The sequence below is a fragment of the Gigantopelta aegis genome, chromosome 13 (assembly GCF_016097555.1).
Source record: "Gigantopelta aegis isolate Gae_Host chromosome 13, Gae_host_genome, whole genome shotgun sequence".
NCBI classification, from domain to species: domain Eukaryota; kingdom Metazoa; phylum Mollusca; class Gastropoda; order Neomphalida; family Peltospiridae; genus Gigantopelta; species Gigantopelta aegis.
Window position 1 is genome coordinate 1,873,625 of NC_054711.1, and position 27,774 is coordinate 1,901,398.

The 27,774-nt window shown below is 41.0% G+C and overlaps 1 protein-coding gene across 1 annotated transcript in view; it reads right to left on the reverse strand.

Annotated features, from left to right (window-relative positions):
- Positions 1–8,317: 8,317 nt before the first annotated feature.
- Positions 8,318–27,774, reverse strand: part of LOC121387591 (contactin-associated protein like 5-1-like) — a 27,346-nt gene continuing 7,889 nt past the window's right edge. Inside the window, exon 5 of the mRNA XM_041518751.1 lies at positions 8,318–8,503. Within this exon, the coding sequence (XP_041374685.1) occupies positions 8,318–8,503 (186 nt within the window). The remainder of the gene's footprint in view (positions 8,504–27,774) is intronic.

The following is a 27,774-nucleotide window of genomic DNA, read 5'->3' on the forward strand; positions in this document are numbered from 1 at the left end:
GAGAGAGAGAGAGAGAGAGAGAGAGAGAGAGAGAGAGAGAGAGAGAGAGAGAGAGAGAGAGAGAGAGACCGAAATAGAGAGACCGAAATAGAGAGAAAGAGAAAGAGAGAAAAACAGAAAGAGAGAAAAACAGAGAGACAGACAGAGACAGATAGACAGACAGAGAGTGAGAGGGAGAGAGAGATAGACAGATAGACAGATAGACAGACAGGCCGAGATATAGCGAGAGGGAACATACATATCTTTCTAAAAGTGGAATTCTAGGTAATTTCACTGTCCAATAAAAGTATTTTTTCTGTAATTTAATTTAAATAAATTCCTGTCTATTTTATGAAAACTATTTTGAAAAGAACAAAAAGATGAAATCTGATTTTTTTTCAATCTGAAACGTCACACTTGCAGATTGAGTCTATTTAGTGAGTCACCCACCCACACCTCATATGCTAAAGAACGCAATACATCTTTTATTTGTGTTTGTGTTGAATGTATTTTTTGCCGAGGACTTACTAACACCAGCCTTTACACATGTACACGTTGTACGAATGACAAACCGAGCTGGTATTATTATCGTGTTATTTGGGTAAGATCCAAGTCCGTAAATTACTCAACTAACTCTGACTGGCGGGTTTCTCCAAATAGTAACACAAACCTGACTGTACCGTGAGTGTACTTTGCATCATCACAGGTGCGCGGTTTAGCTCAGTCGTTGGAGCGCTCACTTCAGGTGACTGGATCGCAGGATCCACCCCACCCCTTAGATGGACCCATTCTCTGTTGTTTTTCCCCTGCTCCAATCCGTGCCCCACGACTAGTATATAAAAGGCCGTGGTATGTTGTGTTCTGTCTGCTACTGACATCCAATATGAAGACTATGCATTAGAATTATGAAATAATCTAAAGAACATATCAGAGGAATCTACACTAAAATATATTAAATTCCCTGTTGATGAAGGGGAATACTCATGGATACGTCATTTGCGCTGTCTCAGCAATCGCTCTTGGCAGCATTCCTGGCACAGATTCTTTCGCTTTAATACTGAAGTGGAGATACAAAAATAGTGGGTTGGGGCTCCCTCCAATCCCCCATCTCCCATCGACGACCCTGACCCAGATAAATGAAAGTACATTACAGCATAATGATCGCATGTTCGATTGTAAGCCAACAGAGAGGTTAATGCATTTCCCGGTTTCTAATCTTCCTCTGCTGGGAACAAAACGCGCAAACTAGACCACCAGGAATGTCTTGGAGATCGTGGGATTTTGTTACACAAGTCTGGATAAACATCTACCGTTCGTTAGGAACCGTGCACCTGTTACATAGCGTGTTGATTAATTCTTACCTAACTGTCTGAACCTTTATTGGGTATGGGCATGATGATGTCAAAAGAAAAGAAAACAGTACCCTCTAAAGGTTCATACACACTGGATGCGTTTGTGGCCTGCGTTTTGGGCATATACGCAGCCCAGTTGTAAAAAACGCTCTCTTGATGCGCGGTCGGTTTGGGATCGATCTCCGTCGATGGGCCCATTGGGCTATTTCTCGTCCCAGCCAGTGCATCACGACTGGTATATCAAAGACCGTGGTATGTGCTATCCTGTTATTGGGATGGTGCATATAAAAGATCTCTTGCTACCAATGGAAAAATGTAGCGGGTTTCCTCTAAAACTATATGTCATAATTACCAAATGTTTGACATTTAATAGCTGATGATTAATAAATCAACGTGCTCTATTGGTGTCGCTATACAAAAACAAATTTTAAAACCTTTATACACCATATACGATTATTTCATTGCGGCTGGTCGCATAAGTTTTGAAGACGCACGTATCCAGTCTGGATGCTCTCGTTAAAACTCGTTGAAATTTTAGCCGGACCGCACGCTCGATCCGCATCCAGTCTATATAAGCCTTTACTCAAAACACACTTGTAAACAGAAAACGGAATGTGCTGTGAATTAGATTACGCAGACCGAGAAACAATTGTGCTGGTTATTTCATTACGATAACGAGATAATTACAATCTAATACCAAAGGTTCAAGAATTCCTGGCAGATGAAAATGGGGTTTTGCTCAGCGGTACAGAATTTTGTTGGCACCAAAACTCAGGTTTAAAACTAAAAGACAAGAAAAAATAGCGATATAAATTACGCAATGTGGGCCAGATTTACAAAGCCTGTTTATGCCTAACCCAAGTAATCTGCCGTTCGTGAACTAGACAGTCGCTCTCTCAGCCAGAGATAACTGCATAGCGAAAACGCGGAATAGCTGTCTATTACCGGGTAGACAAAGATTCCTGCTCTAATACCAAAATAATCCTATGTTTGACGTTAAATTGCATTACATCAATCATTTCGAGTTCGGCGATTACAAATAGTTCGTCTATTAACCACTAATACACACATTACATGAAGAAAGCAGATAGCACCCTCTATTAACCACCAATACACACATTACATGGAGAAAGCAGATAGCACCCTCTATTAACCACCAATACACACATTACATGGAGAAACCAGATAGCACCCTCTATTAACCACCAATACACACATTACATGGAGAAACCAGATAGCACCCTCTATTAACCACCAATACACACATTACATGGAGAAAGCAGATAGCACCCTCTATTAACCACCAATACACACATTACATGGAGAAAGCAGATAGCACCCTCTATTAACCACCAATACACACATTACATGGAGAAAGCAGATAGCACCCTCTATTAACCACCAATACACACATTACATGGAGAAAGCAGATAGCACCCTCTATTAACCACCAATACACACATTACATGGAGAAAGCAGATAGCACCCTCTATTAACCACCAATACACACATTACATGAAGAAAGCAGATAGCACCCTCTATTAACCACCAATACACACATTACATGGAGAAAGCAGATAGCACCCTCTATTAACCACCAATACACACATTACATGAAGAAAGCAGATAGCACCCTCTATTAACCACCAATACACACATTACATGGAGAAAGCAGATAGCACCCTCTATTAACCACCAATACACACATTACATGAAGAAAGCAGACAGCACCCTCTATTAACCACCAATACACACATTACATGGAGAAAGCAGACAGCACCCTCTATTAACCACCAATACACACATTACATGAAGAAAGCAGATAGCACCCTCTATTAACCACCAATACACACATTACATGGAGAAAGCAGATAGCACCCTCTATTAACCACCAATACACACATTACATGGAGAAAGCAGATAGCACCCTCTATTAACCACCAATACACACATTACATGGAGAAACCAGATAGCACCCTCTATTAACCACCAATACACACATTACATGAAGAAAGCAGACAGCACCCTCTATTAACCACCAATACACACATTACATGGAGAAAGCAGACAGCACCCTCTATTAACCACCAATACACACATTACATGAAGAAAGCAGATAGCACCCTCTATTAACCACCAATACACACATTACATGAAGAAAGCAGATAGCACCCTCTATTAACCACCAATACACACATTACATGAAGAAAGCAGATAGCACCCTCTATTAACCACCAATACACACATTACATGAAGAAAGCAGATAGCACCCTCTATTAACCACCAATACACACATTACATGAAGAAAGCAGATAGCACCCTCTATTAACCACCAATACACACATTACATGAAGAAAGCAGATAGCACCCTCTATTAACCACCAATACACACATTACATGGAGAAACCAGACAGCACCCTCTATTAACCACCAATACACACATTACATGGAGAAAGCAGACAGCACCCTCTATTAACCACCAATACACACATTACATGGAGAAAGCAGACAGCACCCTCTATTAACCACCAATACACACATTACATGAAGAAAGCAGATAGCACCCTCTATTAACCACTAATACACACATTACATGAAGAAAGCAGATAGCACCCTCTATTAACCACTAATACACACATTACATGAAGAAAGCAGACAGCACCCTCTATTAACCACCAATACACACATTACATGAAGAAAGCAGACAGCACCCTCTATTAACCACCAATACACACATTACATGAAGAAAGCAGACAGCACCCTCTATTAACCACCAATACACACATTACATGAAGAAAGCAGACAGCACCCTCTATTAACCACCAATACACACATTACATGGAGAAAGCAGATAGCACCCTCTATTAACCACCAATACACACATTACATGAAGAAAGCAGATAGCACCCTCTATTAACCACCAATACACACATTACATGAAGAAAGCAGATAGCACCCTCTATTAACCACCAATACACACATTACATGAAGAAAGCAGATAGCACCCTCTATTAACCACCAATACACACATTACATGAAGAAAGCAGATAGCACCCTCTATTAACCACCAATACACACATTACATGGAGAAAGCAGATAGCACCCTCTATTAACCACCAATACACACATTACATGGAGAAAGCAGATAGCACCCTCTATTAACCACCAATACACACATTACATGGAGAAAGCAGATAGCACCCTCTATTAACCACCAATACACACATTACATGGAGAAAGCAGATAGCACCCTCTATTAACCACCAATACACACATTACATGGAGAAAGCAGATAGCACCCTCTATTAACCACTAATACACACATTACATGAAACCATTAATACAAGCAGATAGCACCCTCTATTAACCACCAATACACACATTACATGGAGAAACCAGATAGCACCCTCTATTAACCACCAATACACACATTACATGGAGAAAGCAGACAGCACCCTCTATTAACCACCAATACACACATTACATGGAGAAAGCAGATAGCACCCTCTATTAACCACTAATACACACATTACATGAAGAAAGCAGATAGCACCCTCTATTAACCACCAATACACACATTACATGAAGAAAGCAGATAGCACCCTCTATTAACCACCAATACACACATTACATGAAGAAAGCAGATAGCACCCTCTATTAACCACCAATACACACATTACATGAAGAAAGCAGATAGCACCCTCTATTAACCACTAATACACACATTACATGAAGAAAGCAGACAGCACCCTCTTTCAATAATGTCCCTTCAAGATAAGTGCTGACAATATAAGAAAGAAGATTAAATGCATCTACTGATATATATCATAGGCGCATGTACAGGGGTTTGGGGATCGACCCCACTCCCTGCTCAATCACATTTTCTTCTTGTTTTCAATATTTTGTTTGGGGGAGCATGACTTGTCCTCCCCTATAAACTTTGCTCGCCAGTCTAGACACCCCCCTCCCCCCCACACACACACACACAAGTTGGAGTCACCTCTAGCCCTCCCCTTATGGATATGTTGTAGTGGAGGGCTAGAGGTGACTCGAACTACCCCCACCTTCCGCTAAAATTCCCGCACACAAGCCTGCCACCACCACCCCCTTTACCCCACCCCACCTCCACGTCACTTGGTAAATATACCAGTTACAGGACTTGCTTGCAACTTGCAGTGGAAAAGCGATTAAGATTAGAGCTATAAATATACACATGTATTTCACGCCTGGGTGTGCGATACGCCACTTACACGTGTCCTGCCAGTAGATACGCGTCTACACATGGCGGGCATTCCCGCACGTGTACGGCTTTAACTGTTGGGCGCAGCTGTACAGAGTTAGGGGGAGTGGGGGGGGGGGGGATGAGACACTGCGTGACGTGAACTTATCATCTTTATCACGGGCACCGGCTGACACTCACCCCTTGTGTCCGTACATTCATTCGTTCATTTGTTCAGTCGTTCATTCATTCATTCATTTATTCATTCAATCATTCAGTCAGTCATTCAGACATTCCACCATTCATTCATTTGTTCATTCGTTCATTCGTTCCAAAGTTTATTAATTTATTCGTTCATCCATAATCAACCCATTCATAAATTTATTCATTCATTCATAGTAATAGTTATTGACATGCCATTAAATTTTACATTTACATTTAATTTTTGTTTCCGTGTGTGGACATGTGTTTGTAGGGCAGGGCCCTCACGTGTGTATGTAAATGTGTGTAAAGTAAAGCACGTAATAGCACATACCACAGCCATTAAAATATTAGTCACTGGCACAGCTAGGGACAGGAAAAATTAAACGAGTCCGCAGAGGGAGTTCTATCCTATGACTTAAGCACTCATGCGAACGCTCTACCCACTGAGCTAAATTCGGCCCTATGTGTCTGCGTTTTCTGTTTTCATATATATATTTTTTAATTAATATTTGTTTTCTTTCCATCATATTAGGTTTTCTCTTCATTCCAAATGATATTTGTTTCTAGGAGAAACACACAATAATGCATCTTTATTCGATAAAGCACCTTTAAGATTCTACGGAAATCTGTATACATTCAGTTATTTTAGCAAAAACATCTGACCGTCTTTACTCCATAGTGTACCGTTAAGACTATACTCTGCGATGGGAAAATCTATTTTACTGATCATATACATATACTATCATATCAATTTGTATACATTCAGTTATTTTACTCGATAAAGCACCTTTAAGACTGGGAAATCTATCTCACTAATTAAGCCGTCCTATTAATTTGTCTGTCACGTTTAGCGATCAGTTGCCCTGTGTCTGGCTGCCTGGCGTATCATAACTGCGGATTGATCACCAGCCCTTGACCGGGTCAACCATAAACCTGACACGGAGTTAACACCCACATTGCTTGTCTCAGAGTATAACCCCAACACCTATCAGATTTATACAGGCGTCAATAGAACTTAAAACACGTCTATTAGGAGTTGTCATCAAGTATATTACCCCAACACCTATCAGATTTATACAGGCGTCAATAGAACTTAAAACACATCTATTAGGAGTTGTCATCAAGTATATTACCCCAACACCTATCAGATTTATACAGCCGTCAATAGACCTTAAAACACATCTATTAGGAGTTGTCATCAATTATATTACCCCAACACCTATCAGATTTATACAGTCGTCAATAGAACTTAAAACACGTCTATTAGGAGTTGTCATCAAGAAAATTACCCCAACACCTATCAGATTTATATAGGCGTCAATAGAACTTAAAACACGTCTATTAGGAGTTGTCATCAAGTATATTACCCCAACACATATCAGGTTTATACAGGCATCAATAGAACTTAAAACACGTCTATTAGGAGTTGTCATCAAGTATATTACCCCCAACACCTATCAGATTTATACAGGCGTCAATAGAACTTAAAACACGTCTATTAGGAGTTGTCATCAAGTATATTACCCCCAACACCTATCAGATTTATACAGGCGTCAATAGAACTTAAAACACGTCTATTAGGAGTTGTCATCAAGTATATTACCCCCAACACCTATCAGACGTCAATAGAACTTGAAACACGTATATTGGGAGTTGTCATCAAGTATATTACCCCAACACCTATCAGATTTATACAGGCGTCAATAAAACTTAAAACACGTCTATTAGGAGTTGTCATCACGTATATTACCCTAACACCTATCAGATTTATACAGGCGTCAATAGAACTTAAAACACGTCTATTAGGAGTTGTCATCAAGTATATTACCCCAACACCTATCAGATTTATACAGGCGTCAATAGAACTTAAAACACGTATATTAGGAGTTGTCATCAAGTATATTACCCCAACACCTATCAGATTTATACAGGCGTCAATAGAACTTAAAACACGTCTATTAGGCGTTGTCATCAAGTACATTACCCCAACACCTATCAGATTTATACAGGCTTTCATAGAACTTAAACACATCTATTGGGAGTTGTCATCACGTATATTACCCCAACACCTATCAGAGTACTACAGGCTTTAACAGAACTTAAAACACATCTATTAGGAGTTGTCATCCAGTATATTACCCCAACACCTATCAGATTAATACAGACTTTAATAGAACTTAAAACACATCTACACATCTATTGGGAGTTGCCATGAAGTATATTACCCCAACACCTATGAGATTAATACAGTCGTTAATAGAACTTAAAACACATCTACACATCTATTGGGAGTTGCCATGAAGTATATTACCCCAACACCTATCGCAATGGAACTGTGAAAATTGTTCTATACGGACATGTCGTGCATGGTTATAGCCCGAGACGTAGTAAACCAGTGAAAATTGTCCAGATGTGTTTTGAACGTTGTGGTACGATCGACCTACGTCCCCGTACTTGTTAATTATTTTTAAACCTGTCTCGTTGTGCTTGTTAAACATTTTCTAGAGCGGGGGGGGGGGGGGGGGGGGCACCTCCAGAAACCCACCCACCCACCACCCCACCCCTACCGCTCACACGTGCCTAAGTCTTCAGGGGAAACCAGGTACGGTTTTCCAACGTGACAACTTGCCAATTTTTGGATCTTCAACGCTCCTACTTTAAACTTCAATTTACAACCCTTCTGAGGCGGATCTAGAAAATACTCGTGTTTTGCATTAGCAAACGGTGTTAAATGATGACTAGGCAGATGCTGGGGTTTAACCCAAGAAATAATTACACATGCCGATTAAACAGAAACTGGTTCCATACCAAAGAACGCAAAATTTAAACGAGTTCGCTTGACTGAGTCATCATAGTTTTATTGGCTAAACATCAAAAGCGGAAAAACTAATAAAAAAAACATATCCAGTTATAAACGAATAAAAACAAGGAGGAAAACGTCGCTGAAGGAGAATTAATCACTTGTTATTATCAATTTAGCTTTTTCAGCGTAATTGGATAAAATTACCGTTGACATGGTAACGCAGATACAATTTGATTGGACTACAATGTGAAGCAATAGTTCTCTGACACAAATTGGAAAGCGATGCGTTGGGTAAGAAAGATAACAAAAATAAAATCATATTCATGATTCATGACAGCATTGATTGACCTTAATGGGTGGACGGACGGACGGACGGACGGATGGATGGATGGATGGATTGGGTGAATGGATAGATGGATGGATGGGTGGGTGGATGGATGGATGGATGGATGGATGGATGGATGGGTGGATGGATGGATGGATGGGTGGATGGGTGGATGGATGGGTGGATGGATAGATGGATGAGTGTGCGATTGAATGGGTGAATGGATAGATGGATGGATGGGTGGGTGGATGCATGGTTGAAGGTATAGACGGATGGATGGATGGATGGATGGATGAAAGGATGGATGGGTGTGTGCATAAGTGAATGCATGGATGGGTGGATGGGTGGATGGATGGATGGATAGATGGATGGATGGATGGATGAATGAATGCATTAAGTAATACATTCATTCATTCATTAAAATAACACATGGTATCCTTACGAAACCACCTTGATTTAGCCACATAACTGTTGAGCTAAAACCGTTATCAATCGCTCACGTACAAATGTGTGTGACCGGGCTAAAGTCCAGATTAGGTTCAAATCCCTTCATGTGCGCTCTCGGGTCGTGCCGAGTAGCTAAGCCCTGTGTTGGGTTACACTCCAGTAGTATTTTGGTTTATGTGCGTGTGTGTGTGTGTGAGAATCGACTCTGAGCCACCGGGGTAGTGAAACCGTTACACTGGCTGGCTCGGAACGAGGTATGCAGACGTGTTGTACAGCTCACACTTTACCCGTGGTAAAGCGCTCGAATGATGCGCGGTCGGTTTAGGATCGATGCCCTGTCGCTGGGCCCACTGGGCTATTTCTCGTTCCAGCCAGTGCACCATGACTGGTGTAGCAAAAGCCGTGGTATGTGCCATCCTGTATGTGGGATGGTGCTTATAAAAGAGCCCATGCTACTAATAGAAAACATTTAGCGGGTGACCTGTCGTTCCAGGGAGGGCACCACGATTGGTGATTCAAACACCGTCGTATGTGCTATCCTGTCTGTGGGATGGTGCTTATAAAAGATCTCATACTACTAATGGAAAACATTTAGCGGGTTTCCTCTCGTTTCAGCTAGTGCACCACGACTGGTGTATCAAAGGTCGTGGTGTGTGCTGTCCTGACTCAGGGATAGTGCTTATAAAAGATCCCTTGCTACTATGTGTTCTAGTGGTGTCGTTAAACAAAACAAACCTTGCTACTAAAAATGTAGCGGGGTTCCTCTCTAACGTCAAACATTACCCTATTTTTGACATCCAATAGCCGATGATTAATAAATCAATGTGATCTAGTGGTATCGTTAAACAAAACAGACGTATAACTTTTTAACTGTGCCACCGCGGCAGTGTTACCAGACACCATAAGACTGGCTGGCTCTGGTCGAGGAATGCAGACGTTTTGTACGGCTCAGAGCGTACACGTAAAACGGTCTCAGACCCGACACAAACACTTGAGACACCTGGCTACCATTTCTGGTTCCAATTTCTTATGGCAGTGGAATTGCCTAACAGGAAATGTGCAAATTGTTATACAAGTGGTGACAGTTGTGTGTAGATATTTCACAAGTTTTTTGTGGAAATTGGATAAAACCAGATGACAAAAATAACAGCTGTTGTAACAATTAGTTTATGGTTTGAGGCCTTTTTTCTCTCTCTTTTTCCCCCCACTTATATTAGGTTTAACCTCGGAAGAACTGCCATAAATCCCGTGTTACATGATCCAACTTCAAGTGTAAGATAATTTATCGTCGTTGGTGTTGTTTTTTTTTTTTTTTTTGCACAGACATTTTTTTTTTAAATATGGAAAGTTGCTGCTTGTAGGATTACGAAGGTTAAGATGTATCGTTCTTGTATATCCTGCAGCATGTATATATTTTGTACCGGCACTATTTGGGGCGTTTTTGGTGCAATAAATATTGATTGATTGATTGATTGGAGAGTGCCAGTCCTCCTACGGACAGTACTTGACAGTACTCCTACTTTCCCATAGACAGGACAATACCTACCACGGTCTTTGGTGTACCAGTCGAGGAACATTTGGACGAGGAAAACCCACATATCTATAAAAGACGATCATTCTTATAACAGCCCTAACCCATCATTTGAATAACCGTTTGTAACCTTTCGCAAAATATGTTCTCCTTTTTACCCCCCCCCCCCCAACCCCCTCTCGTTCTGAGTACAGTTTTTTGGTCCTAGTCAGTTTAATGGTTATAAGCAGGTAAATGCCCGACATCTGATGTGACAGTCATTCGTCGGCATACATACATACATACACACACACACACACACACACACACACACACACACACACACACACACACACACACACACACACAAACATACATACATACATACATACATACACACACACACACACACATACATACATACATACATACATACACACACACACACACACACACATACATACATACATACACACACATACATACATACATACATACATACATACATACATACATACATAACCTACTTCCCGCCCCTACTCTAGGGTGGGACGTAGCCTAGTGGTAAAGCGCCCGCTCTATGCGCGGTAGGTCTAGGATTGATCTCTGTCGATGTGCCCATTGGGCTATATCTCGTTCCAGCCAGTGCACCATGACTGACGTTATCAAAGGACGTAGCATGTACTAACCTGTCTGTGAGATGGTGCATATAAATGATCCCTTGCTGCTAATCGAAAAGAGTAGCCCATGAAGTGGCGACAGCGGGTTTCCTCTCTCACTATCTGTGTGGTCCTTAACCATATGTTAGACGCCATATAACCGTAAATAAAATGTGCTGACTGCGTCGTTAAATAAAACATTTCCTTCCTTCCCGCCCCTACTCCTACCCCTTTTCTGCTTACACAGAACCTCTACCATCGACATCCATGTTAAATGATCTAACATCAAGCGCAGGTTGCTTCCCTGCTGGTTCCACTGTACCCAATCTCTCTACAATCTAAGCTCGTGTTAAGACACCCATTTACCGGTATAATGTTGGTTTATTGTTGATTAAGTCAGCTATGTTAGAAATTGAATTGGTGTCAAACAACCTAGAGCAAAACAGAATGTCCTACTCACATATCACGTATGAATCATAACGCGGCATACCTCGCGTTAAAATGGGTCAAATTTTACATATCTATTCCTGATCTTATTAACTCTGTTATTTTATTTTAGACTAAACTGACAAACTTTTAAAAATAGGTTGTGTATTATGCAATGCAAGCAATGAGTCGGTGTTTGCACAAAAAAGTCCAAACAGCAGGGGCGGTACAAAAGACGTAACATATTACAGGATAGTGCACGGGACACGTTTTGTCAATATTTTCTTAATGTGCACGGCGTGTTGCTTCTCTCTATGTAGCACTTTTGACGGTTGTCGTTGGATAATGTATGTTGTTAATAATGACACAAGTTACTTAGTACTTCAATCGGGATTTAGTCAGTACGGTAGGTTATACATCTTTGCTTTGTGTGTCCATTTGTTGCACTATTTCGATTGAGAAACGGTTCAAACATGGTGCCACAAGTTTTGAATACCAGCTACATATAGGGTATGCACTGGCGTAGGAAGGTGCCAAAAAGTGGGGGGCACACTTTTATATTTACACACGTTTACACTATTATAAAGCTAATATAAAGCAAAATATCTGAAAAGTGGGGGTGCGGGAGTCAGGTCATTAAAAAAATTCATTAACCCCCCCCCCCCCCCTTCCTACGCCAGTGGTATGTAACAAGGTTCGGACGTGGAAGAACCACACATTCTACGTCCCTTCGTAATAATTACAGGATATAAAAGGTCACTGTGGTGAATGAAGTTTATAGAGGAGTCGAACCATGATCTTCCGAAAAATATATTGAATTTGTTTGTTTTTTTAAATTGCTTGAGCTGGTGGGGGGTCGACACCCAAAACCCTTCGCCGCACACGCGCCAGAATCCTACCGATAAAAGTAGCAAGGGATCTTTTACATGTCCTCAAATGGAATATTATAACAATAGCGTGTTTTGCTTTCACCTACAACACCTATAGATTGAGAGTCTTTGAGACGTGCCCAGCTCACTATTTGTCTGGGTGATGGTGGTGTGGGTTTCTAGACCCAGATTAGGGCATCAACATGCCTCGTCCAACTCAATCAAACAGTACATTCGTTCAGCTAAGAATCAAGTAGGGCTGGATTTAGCTCAGTCGATTGACTGCTCGCTTGGGGTGTTTTCGTCGCAGGATCGAACCACCTCGGTGGATCCATTCAGCTGATTGGGGTTTTCTCGTTCCAATTAGTGCACCACAACTGGACAAAGGCCGTGGTATGTGTTTTTCTGTCTGTGTGAAAGTGCATATAAAAGATCCATTGAGGCATTAGAGAAAACAACCCAATCTGGGCAACCTAGGGAGACAATTCAATGCCATCTAGGTCCACTTAATGAGCTACCCTCGGCATAATAATCTTCCAATACTATATGTTCAAAATTGCGCCTAATTTCCTTCACGAAAATGCGCACCCACTCTCTTTGCCTTAATCCTACTGGACTGTCCAAATTCCATAGCACCATACCACCATCAGCCTGTTACCGGCTACGGTCGGACTGCTGGTGGTCCCTTGCACCAGCCAGTGCAGGCGGTCCCCCCTCCAACCCACCCCATCCCTTTCCTGTCCTGGACAATGGAGCCGACCGAGGCCGGCACCTGTGCCCAGGACAGGCGTGTGCTACAACAGCTTGCTCTGAATGTGCACGTTACACACTCTGACCTGACCTGATAAGTAAAATATAGCGGGTTTCCTCTGATGACTATGTGTCACAATTACCATATGTTCGACATCCAATAGCCGATGGTTAATTAATCAATGTGCTTTAACTAAGAATCAATCACCGGCCTCGATGGCGTCGTGGTTAGGCCATCGGTCTACAGCCTGGTAGGTACAGGGTTCGGATCCCAGTCGAGGCATGGGATTTTTAATCCAGATACCGACTCCAAACCCTGAGTGAGTGCTCCGCAAGGATCAATGGGTAGGTATAAACCACTTGCACCGACCAGTGATCCATAACTGGTTCAACAAAGGCCATGGTTTGTACTATCCTGCCTGTGGGAACTGCAAATAAAAGATCCCTTGCTGTCTGTCGTAAAAGAGTAGCCTATGTGGCGACAGCGGGTTTCCTCTAAAAACAGTGTCAGAATGACCACATGTTTGACGTCCAATAGCCGATGATAAGATAAAAAATCAATGTGCTCTAGTGGCGTCGTTAAATAAAACAAACTTTACTATTTTTTAAACTAAGAATCAAGCAGTAGAGGATATTTAATACGCTTTGTTCCACAGCTAGGATACCTGTCCCGTGTTCAATAACCACGAGCCACGCTAACGTTCGCGAACAGATGCATGTACAGAGGGAGGAGTCGACACTCCCCACCCCTGGCGCTCTAAGAATTTTTAAAATGTATTTTTTCCGGTAGCGCCTGACCTGACTCCCCCACCCCCATCCCAACAGATAATACATACACGCTGCTTTAAAGGATATAAATCCGTTGTATTTAGTGGCTAATTTAAGTAATAAATATAACAAAATATTACACTAAACTGTTGTCTATTTAACGTTGTTTATAATGTCGAATCAGTGAAGCGTAACACTAAATTACATTTTAACATATCTGTTACGGCTGACATGCTGCGGTAACGCAGTGCAACTTCACACAGCGTCACTGTTCAGGGGCGGTTACAAGATTTTTCCAGGGTAGGTGTTTCATCAATTATTTTTATTTATTAATTTTTAAATTATTTTTATTGTTATTATTATTATTATTATTATTATTATTATTATTATTATTATTATTATTATTATTATTATTATTATTATTATTATTATTATTATTATTATTATTATTGTTGTTGTTGTTGTTGTTGTTGTTGTTATTATTATTATTATTATTACATTTCTTTCTTTTTTTTCTTCTTTTTTTCTTTATTTATTATATTTTTCTTTCTTTATTTATTTTTGATGGGTGTATTTGTACTGAAGTTAAATATCACAGCATGCGTCATTTAACCACTGCCACGTGACCTTTTAAAAAAAATTCTCAGTTACCCATATACATGTATTTTCCGCCTAAATGTCACATTATATTTCTTAATGACAGGGTGTTACAACTTCGTACACTATTCAAACGCCCCGGCCTCGGTGGCGTCGTGGTAGGCCATCGGTCTACAGGCTGGTAGGTACTGGGTTCGGATCCCAGTCGAGGCATGGGATTTTTAATCCAGATACCGACTCCAAACCGTGAGTGAGTGCTCCGCAAGGCTCAATGGGTAGGTGTAAACCACTTGCACCGACCAGTGATCCATAACTGGTTCAACAAAGGCCATGGTTTGTGCTATCCTGTCTGTGGGAAGCGCAAATAAAAGATCCCTTGCTGCTAATCGGAAGAGTAGCCCATGTAGTGGCCACAGCGGGTTTCCTCACAAAATCTGTGTGGTCCTTAACCATATGTCTGACGCCATATAACCGTAAATAAAATGTGTTGAGTGCGTCGTTAAATAAAACATTTCTTTCTTTCTTTCTATTCAAACGTCATTGATACTGACATAAACAGAGAATTGTTCGGCTTTAGCGCGACATACTGAGACCTAGCATATTAAACTGTTGTGCTATATAACTTGAATTTACATCTCTCCGTTATTAAACACGTGTTGCATTCCAATCAATATCATCTGATACTGACACAAATAACGGCATACACAGTTTACGTGCCGACGAGAAATCAAATACAGTATGCTGTATGGATCTACCGGCCTGCGTGGCTATTGAGGTCAAAGCTTGTGCCAAAGTGTGTTGTAGTGGTCACTTAAGGTGGGCCAGCAAGGTAAACTGCAACCTCCCCACCCCACAAACTACAAAATAATAGTTGATGTAATACCTTATAACTTTAGACACAATCCACATGGCAGAGTGAAAGAAAGAGAGAGCGAGAGAGAGAGAGAGAGAGAGAGAGAGAGAGAGAGAGAGAGAGAGAGAGAGAGAGAGAGAGAGAGAGAGAGAGAGAGAGAGACAGACAGACAGACAGGAAGGAGGGGGCAGAGAAAGGGAGGCGGGGGAAGGGAGAGGGGGTAGAGGCAGAGAGAAGGGCAGAGAGAGTCAGGGATAAAGAAAGAGGGAGAAAGTGAGAAGAAGGAAGGGGAGGGGGGGGGGACGAGAGGGGACAGACAGAGGCAAAGACATGGACAGAAACATAGGAGAGTGTGTGGGAATGGAGAGGGGCGAAGCAGAGACAAAGAGACAGAGAACAGAGACATAGAAACAGACCGACAGAAATACTGCACAAAGACAGACACACAGGCAAGTTGTGGATTAATTCGCTACCTGGTTGCACCTGGGCGTATGTACCTGTCAAACACAGGTGAACAATGCACGGTCACGTGCTAGCATACCACGCATCTCGGTATAGCGAAGTATACACACGGTTTACAGGTACACCTACGCAACCTGCCAACGTGCATATCAAAGACGCTTTGTTTAGTTTAAACAGAAAAAGATTTATAGCACAAGACGGGAAAGAAATGCATAGAAGCACTCTTAATATTAATAATATTACACACACACACACACACACACACACACACACACACATACAAAACACTAAACCCCCTAAAACAAAAACCTATATCTATCGTCATTTTAAAAGAGAATAAAGAAACTTTCTCAAGTTTGCTGCCATTGATGTATTAATCATCGGCTATTGGATGTGAAACATTTAGTAATTCTGACATATAGTCTTAGAGAGGAAACCCGCTACATTGTTCCATTAGTTTTTTTATATGCGCCATCCCACAGACAGGATGTTTTCTAACAGAACGTAGTAGAACACGAAACAAAAGAGTGAATGTTTTGGGTCTCATTTAATTTAATTTCAACTTATTTTCGTGCTTATATCCAATTAAGATTCAAGCACGCTGTCCTGGGCACACACACCTCGGCTATCCGGTCTGTATGTCCAGGAAAGTGGGTTAGTTGTTATTTGTTAGTGGCTAGTGAGAGAGAAGGGGGTGTAGTAGCCGTACATCTACCCATTGAGTCATTAAAACTCGCTGTGGGTGAGAGCCGGTACCGGGCTGCGAACCATGTACCTTACTGTCTTATGTTCGATGGCTTAACGACGACACCACCGAGGCCGGTTTTTTGAGTCTCAAGTTAGGGCACGTGACACCCACCCCCTCCCACCGCCCCCTTCCTCGGATCCTTTAGGCCTGAATTACTCTATCCTTCTGAACATGACAATAGCACACTACAAAACGAAGTGACCGCGGAAAATTACCCCGATTATTAACCGGTCTCACAACTCATTTTATTGTCTCCGTAATCCCGCGAACAAGTAAAGAGATCAAGGGATGTGTTCGGTGAAAGGACGCCAAGTGACCTGACCTGACCTAGTGACCCCGGCGTGTTGGCTTATTGTCAAATGAAGGGGGTTGTGAATTCGGAAGACCTGAGGTTTGTTAAGATTCTGACTTCATCATTTTCTCATAGCTAGATATCCTGTGACACGGGAAAATCGATCAACAAATTGAGTACTTGAAGGGCGGGGCCAGGGGCGTAGACCATCGGACCAGTCCAATTATATATATATATATATATATATATATATATATATATATATATATATATATATCCGTCTATGCATCCATGCATCCACACATCCATTCACTCGTGTATCCATCTATTTACCTAAAGCCCCCAACCACTTACCCATCGATCAACTGATTCGTCCGTCCATCCAGCTTTCCATCCATCCATCCATCCTTACACCTACATGATATCGATTAAACCACCCGCCCGAATGCACCATATCCTAACCAATAATTTTGACACATTTAACTGAATAAAAACTGCTTTAATGGGATTAAAACTTGTTAAAGCTGTAAAGACGATTTCACATGCAGTTTGCCGTGGACAGGAGAGCACATACCACGATTTTTGATACATCAGTATAACACTGAAGCATTTCCATGAGAGCGAGCGATCGCGGTTTCCAGCTAAACTGGTTTTAGCGCCTAACGTTAAATGAATATATGATATAAGACGATGGCACCAGTCAATTTGTCTGCGAGCGTTCGACCTTCTGAACACGTCACAGGTAATGTTCCAAAATACTCTTTATGACCGTTCTCGAGATGTTTAATGTATCAATGTGGTTAGGGTCGCAACTCCACCCTTGTTAAGATTAAGGACCGTGGGTTTAAAGGTCAGTTTCGAGTATCTACCGTCCAACTGACCGTGTATACTTCTTACCACCTGTGGTCCGAGTATTTCGCGCGCCTTTGACCTTTTATGTAAATGTTAAGTTAATTTCTGGTACTTAACAATCAGACATGGAGAAACAGTGTAATAAATTCAAGCAAGCATGGTGGTAGACCTAGGTGCATATTTCATTTGTTTGCAATCAGTAAGCGTAACGTATACGAAATCCATAAGACGCAAATTCCATTTGTTTGTAATCAGTAAGCGTAACGTGTACGACATTCATAAGACGTCAATTCCATTTGTAAAATGCAATTAGTATGTGAAAACGTATACGACATCCATAAGACGTCAATTCCATTTGTAAAATGGAATCAGTATGCGAAAACGTATACGACATCCATAAGACGTCAATTCCATTTGCCCGTAGTCCGTGTGCACATGCGTGTGCGAAATTAACAATCATTCTGGGATTACTGCTAAAGCAATACATGTCCCCTACCAGGCACAACACATTTACGTATCTTCTAAGTTCATGGGCCATAACTCTGTCAAAAATGGGTAAATCGCCATGAAAGTCAAACTTGATCTGTAACAGTACATGATAAAGCTATACAATATATTTCAACTCAGTATCTCAAGGCTTTGTGAAAAGAAAAGAAAAAACATCCGGAAAACTCTGTATGGGATAGACGGACGGACGGACGGACGGACGGACGGACAGACAAACAGAAAGACAGACCCCAAGATCCGCCACGGTATTATTATGATAACTGCAAATTAAAACCACTGTGTGTTGAAAGCCATATATTATCACAGTGATGGGTACTACATACTATATTAAAGGGGCGGGACGTAGTCCAGTGGTAAAGCGCACGCCTGATGCGAGGTCGGTCTAGGATCGATCCCCGTCGGTGGGCCCATTGGGCTATTTCTCGTTCCAGCCAGTGCATCACGACTGGTATAACAAAGACCGTGGTATGTGCTATCCTGTCTGTGGGATGGTTTATATAAAAAAATCCCTTGCTAGTAATGGAAAAAAGTAGCGGGTTTCCTCTCTAAGACAATATGTCGGAATTACCTAATGTTTGACATCCAATAGCCGATGGTTAATAAATCAATGTGCTCTAGTTGTGTCGTTAAATAAAACAAACTTAAACATTCTACATTATTTACAGTGAACTGTTTACACACTTATCTTGCTCCTTGTTCGTTTGAATATATGGCCAACTATTTTGTCATCGTGGAGTGAAGATTTAGATTAAGGCCACTTAACATCACAAACGGACAGTAAACAGTAAACTGTGTATAATCAAAGTGTATACTGTATGACTAAATGTCATGGCTGGTCAGACAGTCAGTGTAACAGTGTGCCTACTGAAAACATCTGTCTGGATCTAGCCTGGTTTCCATAAGATCGGTGAAATAAGCAGACCAACGCAGACAACAGAAATAGTTTACGGGAATACGATAGCAGTCTACCACATGCACCCACATTTCCAAAGTCATCATTTCTGTTTGCGTGTCAGCTGTGTCGTCCATGATTTAATACTGGGAGCCACCCACATTAGGGAAGAACACCTACACGGTCTATGATCCATGTTATTAGGCAACAGGCAAATTACAAAATGAAGGTTTAGGGCATATGACTGTCAACAGCAGTCATGGCCCGTATTGTCTCCCCACTCCCCCCCCCCCCCCCCCCCCACCCCATCACACACACATACACCTACACACACCACCACCAAACACCACCACCACCAAACACCCCCACCACAACGGATACGATGTCAGTTTTGTCGTTCCAATTTCTGTATCGGCCCCGTCAACGCCACAAACACCCGCCCTCCGCCCGTCTGAGCACGCCATCTTTAAACCTTGTATCTGGAAACCAAACAGGCCGTCTTTATGTTGCACATAAAAGCCTTGGATCTGACAGAAGATAACTTTTATCCCATTCTCTTTAAACAGGTATCAAGACGTGAACCCAAACTAAACAGACTGGTTATACGTGATTAGCTGGGAGTGCGCGTAACAAAATAGTCCGTTGGTCTTTCGGAATTTCTTTTACTTCTCTCCTTCCCTCCATATATCAGGATCACATTCATAGCCTCAAAAACCGGTTTCGGTTGGGCAAGCCCATGTACTATTTTCCACACCACTGCTCGTTAATGGAATTGTATAAATACTTAATGTCACGGTAGAGGTAGGTTGTTATTATGATATAAATGACAAGAAAACATAACGATCCTCCCGGTCCTACTAAACCTAGTCATCTGAATAATAAAACGCTTAGGTATTTTTCTATATTATACAAGCCATCGAGACATAATATACTTCTAGTCTCAGGTGTGGTGGGTCTTGGTATGTACTATCCTATATATGGTAAGGTGCGTATAAAATACCACTTGCTGCTTTTTCGCACGGAATAGCTTAATTGACGGCAGGTTTCTTCTCTTTTGAAAATAACAAGTATATGCTAAATGTCACTGCCAATGTTAAAACATGAAGCCAAATTTCGATGACGTTAATTGTTACTAGAATAACATTTTACAGAAATGTAGAAAATATATATTAAAATTTTACTCAGAAAATGAAGACCGCTTCACGGATAAATGAGGTATTTTACAGTTATGATATCGATTATTATATTAAATTAATTGTATAGGTGTTTTTATTATTATTATTATTATTTTATTATTATTATTATTACTATTATTATTTTATTATTATTATTATTACTATTATTATTATTATTTTGCTATTACAAAACTAGAACACAAATACAGACACTAGAAAACCTTTCTGTTTTCTGTTGTCACTGACTATTTACTTCTGACTAAAGTGTCTATTCTCCGTGAATGTTTAGTTCCTATGTACATTGTAATTACATAACAAAAGAAAATAATCTGTATAAAAACACTTCAAGAAAAAACAAAACAAAACAAAAAGTATATGTCAAAAATGTGCTGAAGAGTCGTTAAACAAATCAGAGGCGGGAAGCACGGTCCGTTTGGGATCAATCCCCGTCGATGGACCGATTGGGATATTTCTCGTTCCAGCCAGTACACCACGACTGGTATATCAAATGTCGTGGTATTTGCTATCCTGTCTATGCGACGGTGCATATAAAAGATCCCTTGCTAATAATGGAAAACAAATGTAGCGGGTTTCTTCTCTAAGACTATATGTGAAAAATTACCAAATGTTTCACATCCAGTAGTCGATGATTAATAAATCAATTAGCTCTAAAAAAAAAACCACACCCTAAAAACAAACAAACAAAAACAAACAAACAAACAAACAAACAAATAAACAGCCGTAGTTAAAATGTGCTGAGTAGTCGTTAAATAAACCATTCCTTTCATTTTCGTTTTGCTGCTGTAACTACCACACTAGTAAGCTGAACACGTCTACGACGTTAAATACACCCAGTTCTACTAATATAATAACGTCCAGTGCATGATGACGTTTTCAACAATAACAACTCTCCTAACAATGATGCCAAATTCGTTTTAATTATATTTGTGCATTTTTAAATGACAATGACAGCCGGTGGTAAATGTCAATACAATTATACAGTATACAGGTTTATTAAGGCTGTAATTATTTGTGTTTTGCTGTGATAAAGGTTGACCGTGTCTCCACGGGCAAGCTATATACAGCTGAGGCGGATGCAGGGGGATCGGGTTCCTGTCCCCCATCAATGTGTCTACGTGCTTCTTCTTCTTTCTTTTTTATTTTTTTTTTTTATTATTATTATTTTTTGCTTTTAAAAAACAAATCATTGGGTTACAGTTTTGGTCCATGTACCCGTTTCCCCTTAGTCCCTCCTACTCCCACGGCCCCCCCCCCCCCCCCAATATTTCCAGGACCAGCCCCTGTACAGAAGCCGTGGGTGTTAACACATATACAAGTTAGTAGTCGATTAATCGAGTGTACGGAGTTGACGTCTTGTTACTGTGGGACAGGAATTTCGGCGTTGGTGAGGCACTGATATGTTTGTTTGGCTCATTTCAGGCACATTTCTACAGATAGCGTATCTTTATTCGTCGCTTATTTACTTCATCGTCTCAAGTTTTATAAGACAGTGACAGCCCTATAAACCGGACATCTTTAGGGCCAGGACAAATGTCAGGTTTTATAAGACAGTGAAAGCCGTATAAACCGGACATCTTTAAGGCCAGGACAAATGTCAGGTTTTATAAGACAGTGAAAGTACGGACATCTTTACAGAGGACAAATGTAGGTTTTCTGTACTTGTCTTCTTCTTTTTTAGGGCCAGGGACATCAGGTTTTATAAGACAGTGAAATTTACGGACATCTTTAGGCCATGGCGTCGGTTATAGATGTACGGTTTACGGACCACTTCTTCTTTTTTAAAGGCACCATTCTATAGACAGGATAGCACATACCACGGCCTTTGATGTAGCAGTCGTGGTGCACTGGCTGGAGCGAGAAATAGCCTAATGGGCTCACTGACGGGGATCAATCCCAAACCGATCGCGCATCAAGCGAGCGCTTGACCACTGGGTTACGTCTCGCCCGGACTCCGTGAAACGTCCGGTTTTCAGGGAATTCCGGTTTACAGAGGGTCCGGTCCTGAAAGGTTTCACTTTATATAGTTTATATAATACTAAATGTCTTGCATGTCTGTCGGTCTGTAAAGATGTTTTACATTTAGGAAGTATCGAAGAGTTCAGTTAATAGTGAAGCCTTCAAAATCGTATATTTGTACAAGACAAAATACAAAAATCATTAGACTGATATATTAGCTGTCTCGCGAATTCATGAACCATTTTTCAGAAGTTAGGGTTGAGGTGTCGCGTGTTAGTGCATCGTTTTAACATATCTGCTTTGGGGAGTATGACAACAGCTCTAAGTTTTGGAATCATTTGTTTTCTTTAATTTGGCAGAAAGGTATCTCTCAAAGTGTAATTTGTACAGACCTCAAAACTTCTGTCCCTTAAAACTTAACATCGCTTAGTTTACCAAATTCTAACCCACGTAGATAAACAAAGTTAAAACTTTGCGTAGATTACCGAAGTAAAAACATAACGTAGATTACCGCAGTAAACCGTCACGTAAATTACCGACATCCAACGTCACGTATATTGCCGAAGTAAAATCTGCTACTCGGCTTATTGTAAAAGTGGTTGTAAAAATTACGACAGGGTAGTATAGAGTGGAGTTAACTAACTACTACTGACAATGCATGGTTACTAGATAAAACTTCAAACATATGGTTAGTTTCGATAACTGGAGTAGTCTTGATAACGAATGGTCGTATGTCAGTTCAATAGTCTCGGTAACGAGATGATGTGCGCTGGTTCAAAGCTTTGTGTCAGACGACTTCAAGGCAAACCTCGCACATCCTGCTGGGAAATGGCCACAGCGAGTCAGGGCAATTTCAGCCAAATTACCCATGTTGATGTCATGTTAGGCAAGTTAGCCATCCTGTGTGACTGGGAGTGATTTTATACAGATAAGAGGAAGCTCTCTTTTATTTGGCGTCTGTGGAAATTATTAAGACCAAGCTGTAGGTCCCGTCTTTCGTGTCTGCATGTTGTTGGTTCGCCAGTATGGTGTCCCATCGCGTTGTGAACCAAGACGCACTGTGCAAAAATACCTTTAAGGCGTTAGTGCGCGCGTATGTGTGTGTGCGTGTGCGTGATACTCTCTATCTCTGTCTTGATCTCTTCCCCCCCCCCACCTCTCTGTGTCTTTCTATCCCTCACCCCCCCCCTCTCTCTCTCTCTCTCTCTCTCTCTCTCTCTCTCTCTCTCTCTCTCTCTCTCTCTCTCTCTCTCTCTCTCTTAAAAAAAACCCACTAAAACAGAGCCTCCGGTATCGTGGTCTTGGGGTTACGGCGGTGTAGTCAAACCTGTTACCAGAATCAAAATTCGTAATTCTGCACACAGAAGAATTAATAGGATATTTTGACGAGGTCCCGGCTGCTACCATGAATCACTGCCATGTGCTATCTAGCATAGGAGGACTGCCAATCTCCACAACGATACATTTTTCTTCGCCTGCCTGTAGGAGGACTGCCAATCTCCGGGACGCTAAATCCTTCCTGACTGCCACTGTCAAGACTAGTTCCACAAATTTATATCTGTACAAAACAACTTAATTCTACATTTACAGTGATAGTAGTAGAGGTTGCCACCTCTGCTACTAATGTTTAACGACACCACTAGAACACATTGATTCATTAATCATCGGCTATTGGATGTCAAACATTTGGTAATTTTGAAAAGAAAATCTGAAACATTTTTCCATTAGTAGCAAGGGATCTTTTATATGCACCATCGCACAGACAGGATAATAGATATCACGGCCTTTGATATACCAGTCGTGGTGAACTGGTTGGATCGAGAAATAGCCCGGTGGGCCTACCGACGGGAATCGATCCCAAACCGACCGCGCATCAAGCGAACGCTTTACCACTGAACTACGTCCAGTCCCACATCTAGAGATTACATTCTATCTAATATTGGGTCTGCTTTTCCAACCTGTCACTAGTCCGTGGCACCCGTGGCATTCAAATACCAAAATTAATCATCATTTAGATGTCTACCAGTAGTAAATAGAGCGAGGGGCTGTTTGTGTATTGTCTGTTCACAGTAACCGTATCTTATATCACTCAATAATTTAATACGTGTAGCATCAGTTTGTAAAACAAGTAATTAAAATATGTTTAATGGTACATGTACTTTAAAATCACACTGCAAGATCCACAGAAATTCTGTGTCTATCGCATCCTACAGTATTGGCGTACTCTATGATGTGACCCCTGTACATTTTGTATTGCTATGACCCTTGTACATTTCGTATTGCAAAGCATGTGAACACCGACCAACGAATTGATCAGACATGTATTTAAAGAATAAAACGGGTTTCTTTGACCAAAAACACCACTACAGCACATTGATTTATTAATCATCGGCTATTGGATGTCAAAAATTTAGAAAGGAAACCCGCTACATTTTTCCATTTGTAGCAAGGGATCTTTTATATGCACCATTGTACAGGCAAGATGGTACGTACCACGGCCTTTGATAAACCAGTCGTGGCGCATTGGCTGGATTTCTTTGACGTATTCACTACACATTTTTAGCATCTATAAAACTATAATGAGAAAACTTGTTTCCACATAGGTTATTATTTTCCAACTCCACCAAGAGGTCATTAAATTTCTACAGACTGGAAGATACAGATTTCTTTCATCTACCAATCATGGCCCACAACTAGTTGTTTTAGTACGATTACAAAGAGTACAGTTTTGAAATGAAACTAATACTTGATACTAAGTAACCAAACTATAAAAAAAAACATGCTTTTTATTTCCATGGCAGTGTGTGTTTTATTTCCATACCTCAGTGTTGGTTATATCTTTGCACCTGAAGTCGGTACATATTAAACTGGGGTTTTTTTTTTCTTTCCTGGCATTCCTACCACAAGGAATCGTTGTAATTTGCCCACTGAAGCAAACGCAACGAGGTCTATACCGTACGACATAAGATAAGATGGCTGTTAACAAGACAATGCACCTATTGCTCTATCCACTATTAGAATACATTTAGATGAACATATGAATCACATACTGATATTCGCCACTCATTGCTCTATCCGGGGGCGGGACGTAGCCCAGTGGTAAAGCGCTTGCTTGATGCGCGGTCGGTTTAGGATCGATCCCCGTCGGTGACCCCGTTGGGCTATTTCTCGTTCTAGCCAGTGCTCCACAACTGGTGTAACAAAGGCCGTGGTATGTACGACCCTGTCTGTGAGATGGTGTATATAAAAGATCCCTTGCTGCTAATCGAAAAGAGTAGCCCATGATGTGGCGACATCGGATTTACTCTCTATATCTGTAAACACATGTATGACGCCATATAACCGAAAATAAAATGTGTTGAGTGTGTCGTTACATAAAACATTTCCTTCCTTCCTTCATTGCTCTATCCGGGCAAGATTTAGATTAGTCGGTTGAGTGCTCGCTTGGGGTGCTTGCGTCACAGGATCGAACCACCTCAGTGGATCCATTCAACTGATTGGGGGTTTTTCTCATTCCAACGAGTGCACCACAACTGGTCAAAGGCCGTGGTATGTGTTATTCTGTCTGTAGGAAAGTGCATATAAAAGATCCCTTGCTGCATTAGGGCAGATCAATAAAGGGACAATAGATGTAGTCTAAAACACTAAGGGTGTCCGACGCTCGATATCTTTGAGGTCGGGACGTAGCCCAGTGGTAAAGCGTTAGTCTGGTGCGGTCAGTCTGGGATCTATCCCCGTCAGTGTTCCCATTGGGCTACTTCTCATTCCAGCCATTTCACCACGACTGGTATATCAAAGGCTGTGGTATGTGCTATCCTTGTCATAATATTTTTAGCGGGTTTCCTCTTTAAGACCATGTGTCACAATTACCAAATATTTGACATCCAATAGCCGATGATTAATATGTCGATGTGCTCCGGTGGTTTGGTTAAACAAAACAAACTTTAACTCAATCATTTTACCCTATATATTATCGACGTAGATACATTGTCGTGCAGCACCTATTGGAACAAAACGCGTCATTGAATTTCTAATACTTATTTGTGTATGTGCCGTCTCTAGTTTCGTCCAGTATCCTCGATTGCGTGTTCCAGATGATGTGCATAGTTTATCAAGACCTCAAACCGAGTAGTTATGCTACCTTATCTCCGCTCTCTTGTTAGGGAGGAAGAATTCTGCACGTTACATTTATGGCTGTTGTTGAATAGACAGTTATTGGCATAGCGGCAATCTAAAATGGTTGCCAGCAGCAACAATGAAGAGGGGAAGAAAAGGAATGCTGGTATAACATGGTTAACATCGTTTGCCCTTGAATACTATTGTTGTTACTGATGTCGTTTAGTAGTGCCAGTCCAAGTGGCTGTTTCTTGCTATTCTAAATATGAATATACAAATTACATATACGTATATTATCTATTAGCTTTATAAGCATGCAATGGGGGGGTGCTGGGTTACCTCATTCGTAAGAGCGCCCGTGGGTCTGGGTTTTTGGGGGCTATAGTATCGAACCTCCTCGGCGGACCCACTGCGTTTTAGGGGTGTTGTTGTTGGGCGGGGGGATTGGTGTTGTTTTGTTGTTTGTTTTGGGGATGAGGTTCGTCTCAACTAATGATATATCGAAAACCGCCATATGTGTTGTCTTGTCTGTGAAAACGTGTATATATAAAAGGCCCCCTTGCTACAAATGGAAAAATCTAGCGGGTTTCCTCTCAAGTCCATATGTTTGAATTACCAAATGTTTGTCATATTAACCTATGATTCATTAATCAAGTATATAATGTGTTTCTTTCTCAGAGGAATTCGACATACCGGTTGATTTAATCACAAACATGTTAACATAAAGACACCTGGTTAAACATTACAGTGGAGACCAATTAACAGAAATCTCCAAAGGTGTTTCTTTCTCACAAAAAAATCGACATGTCGATGATTTATTATTTTATCACAAACATATTAACATAATGATTCACTTTCTTTTCATCTTCAGGAAAAAAGGAGAGAACATTATAATTCATATGCATAATTCTGTCTATCCTTAACCCGAAGAACCGGGTCAGCGTGAATACGTCCATTGACACTTACATGAGCTGTCACACAAAAAAACAAAT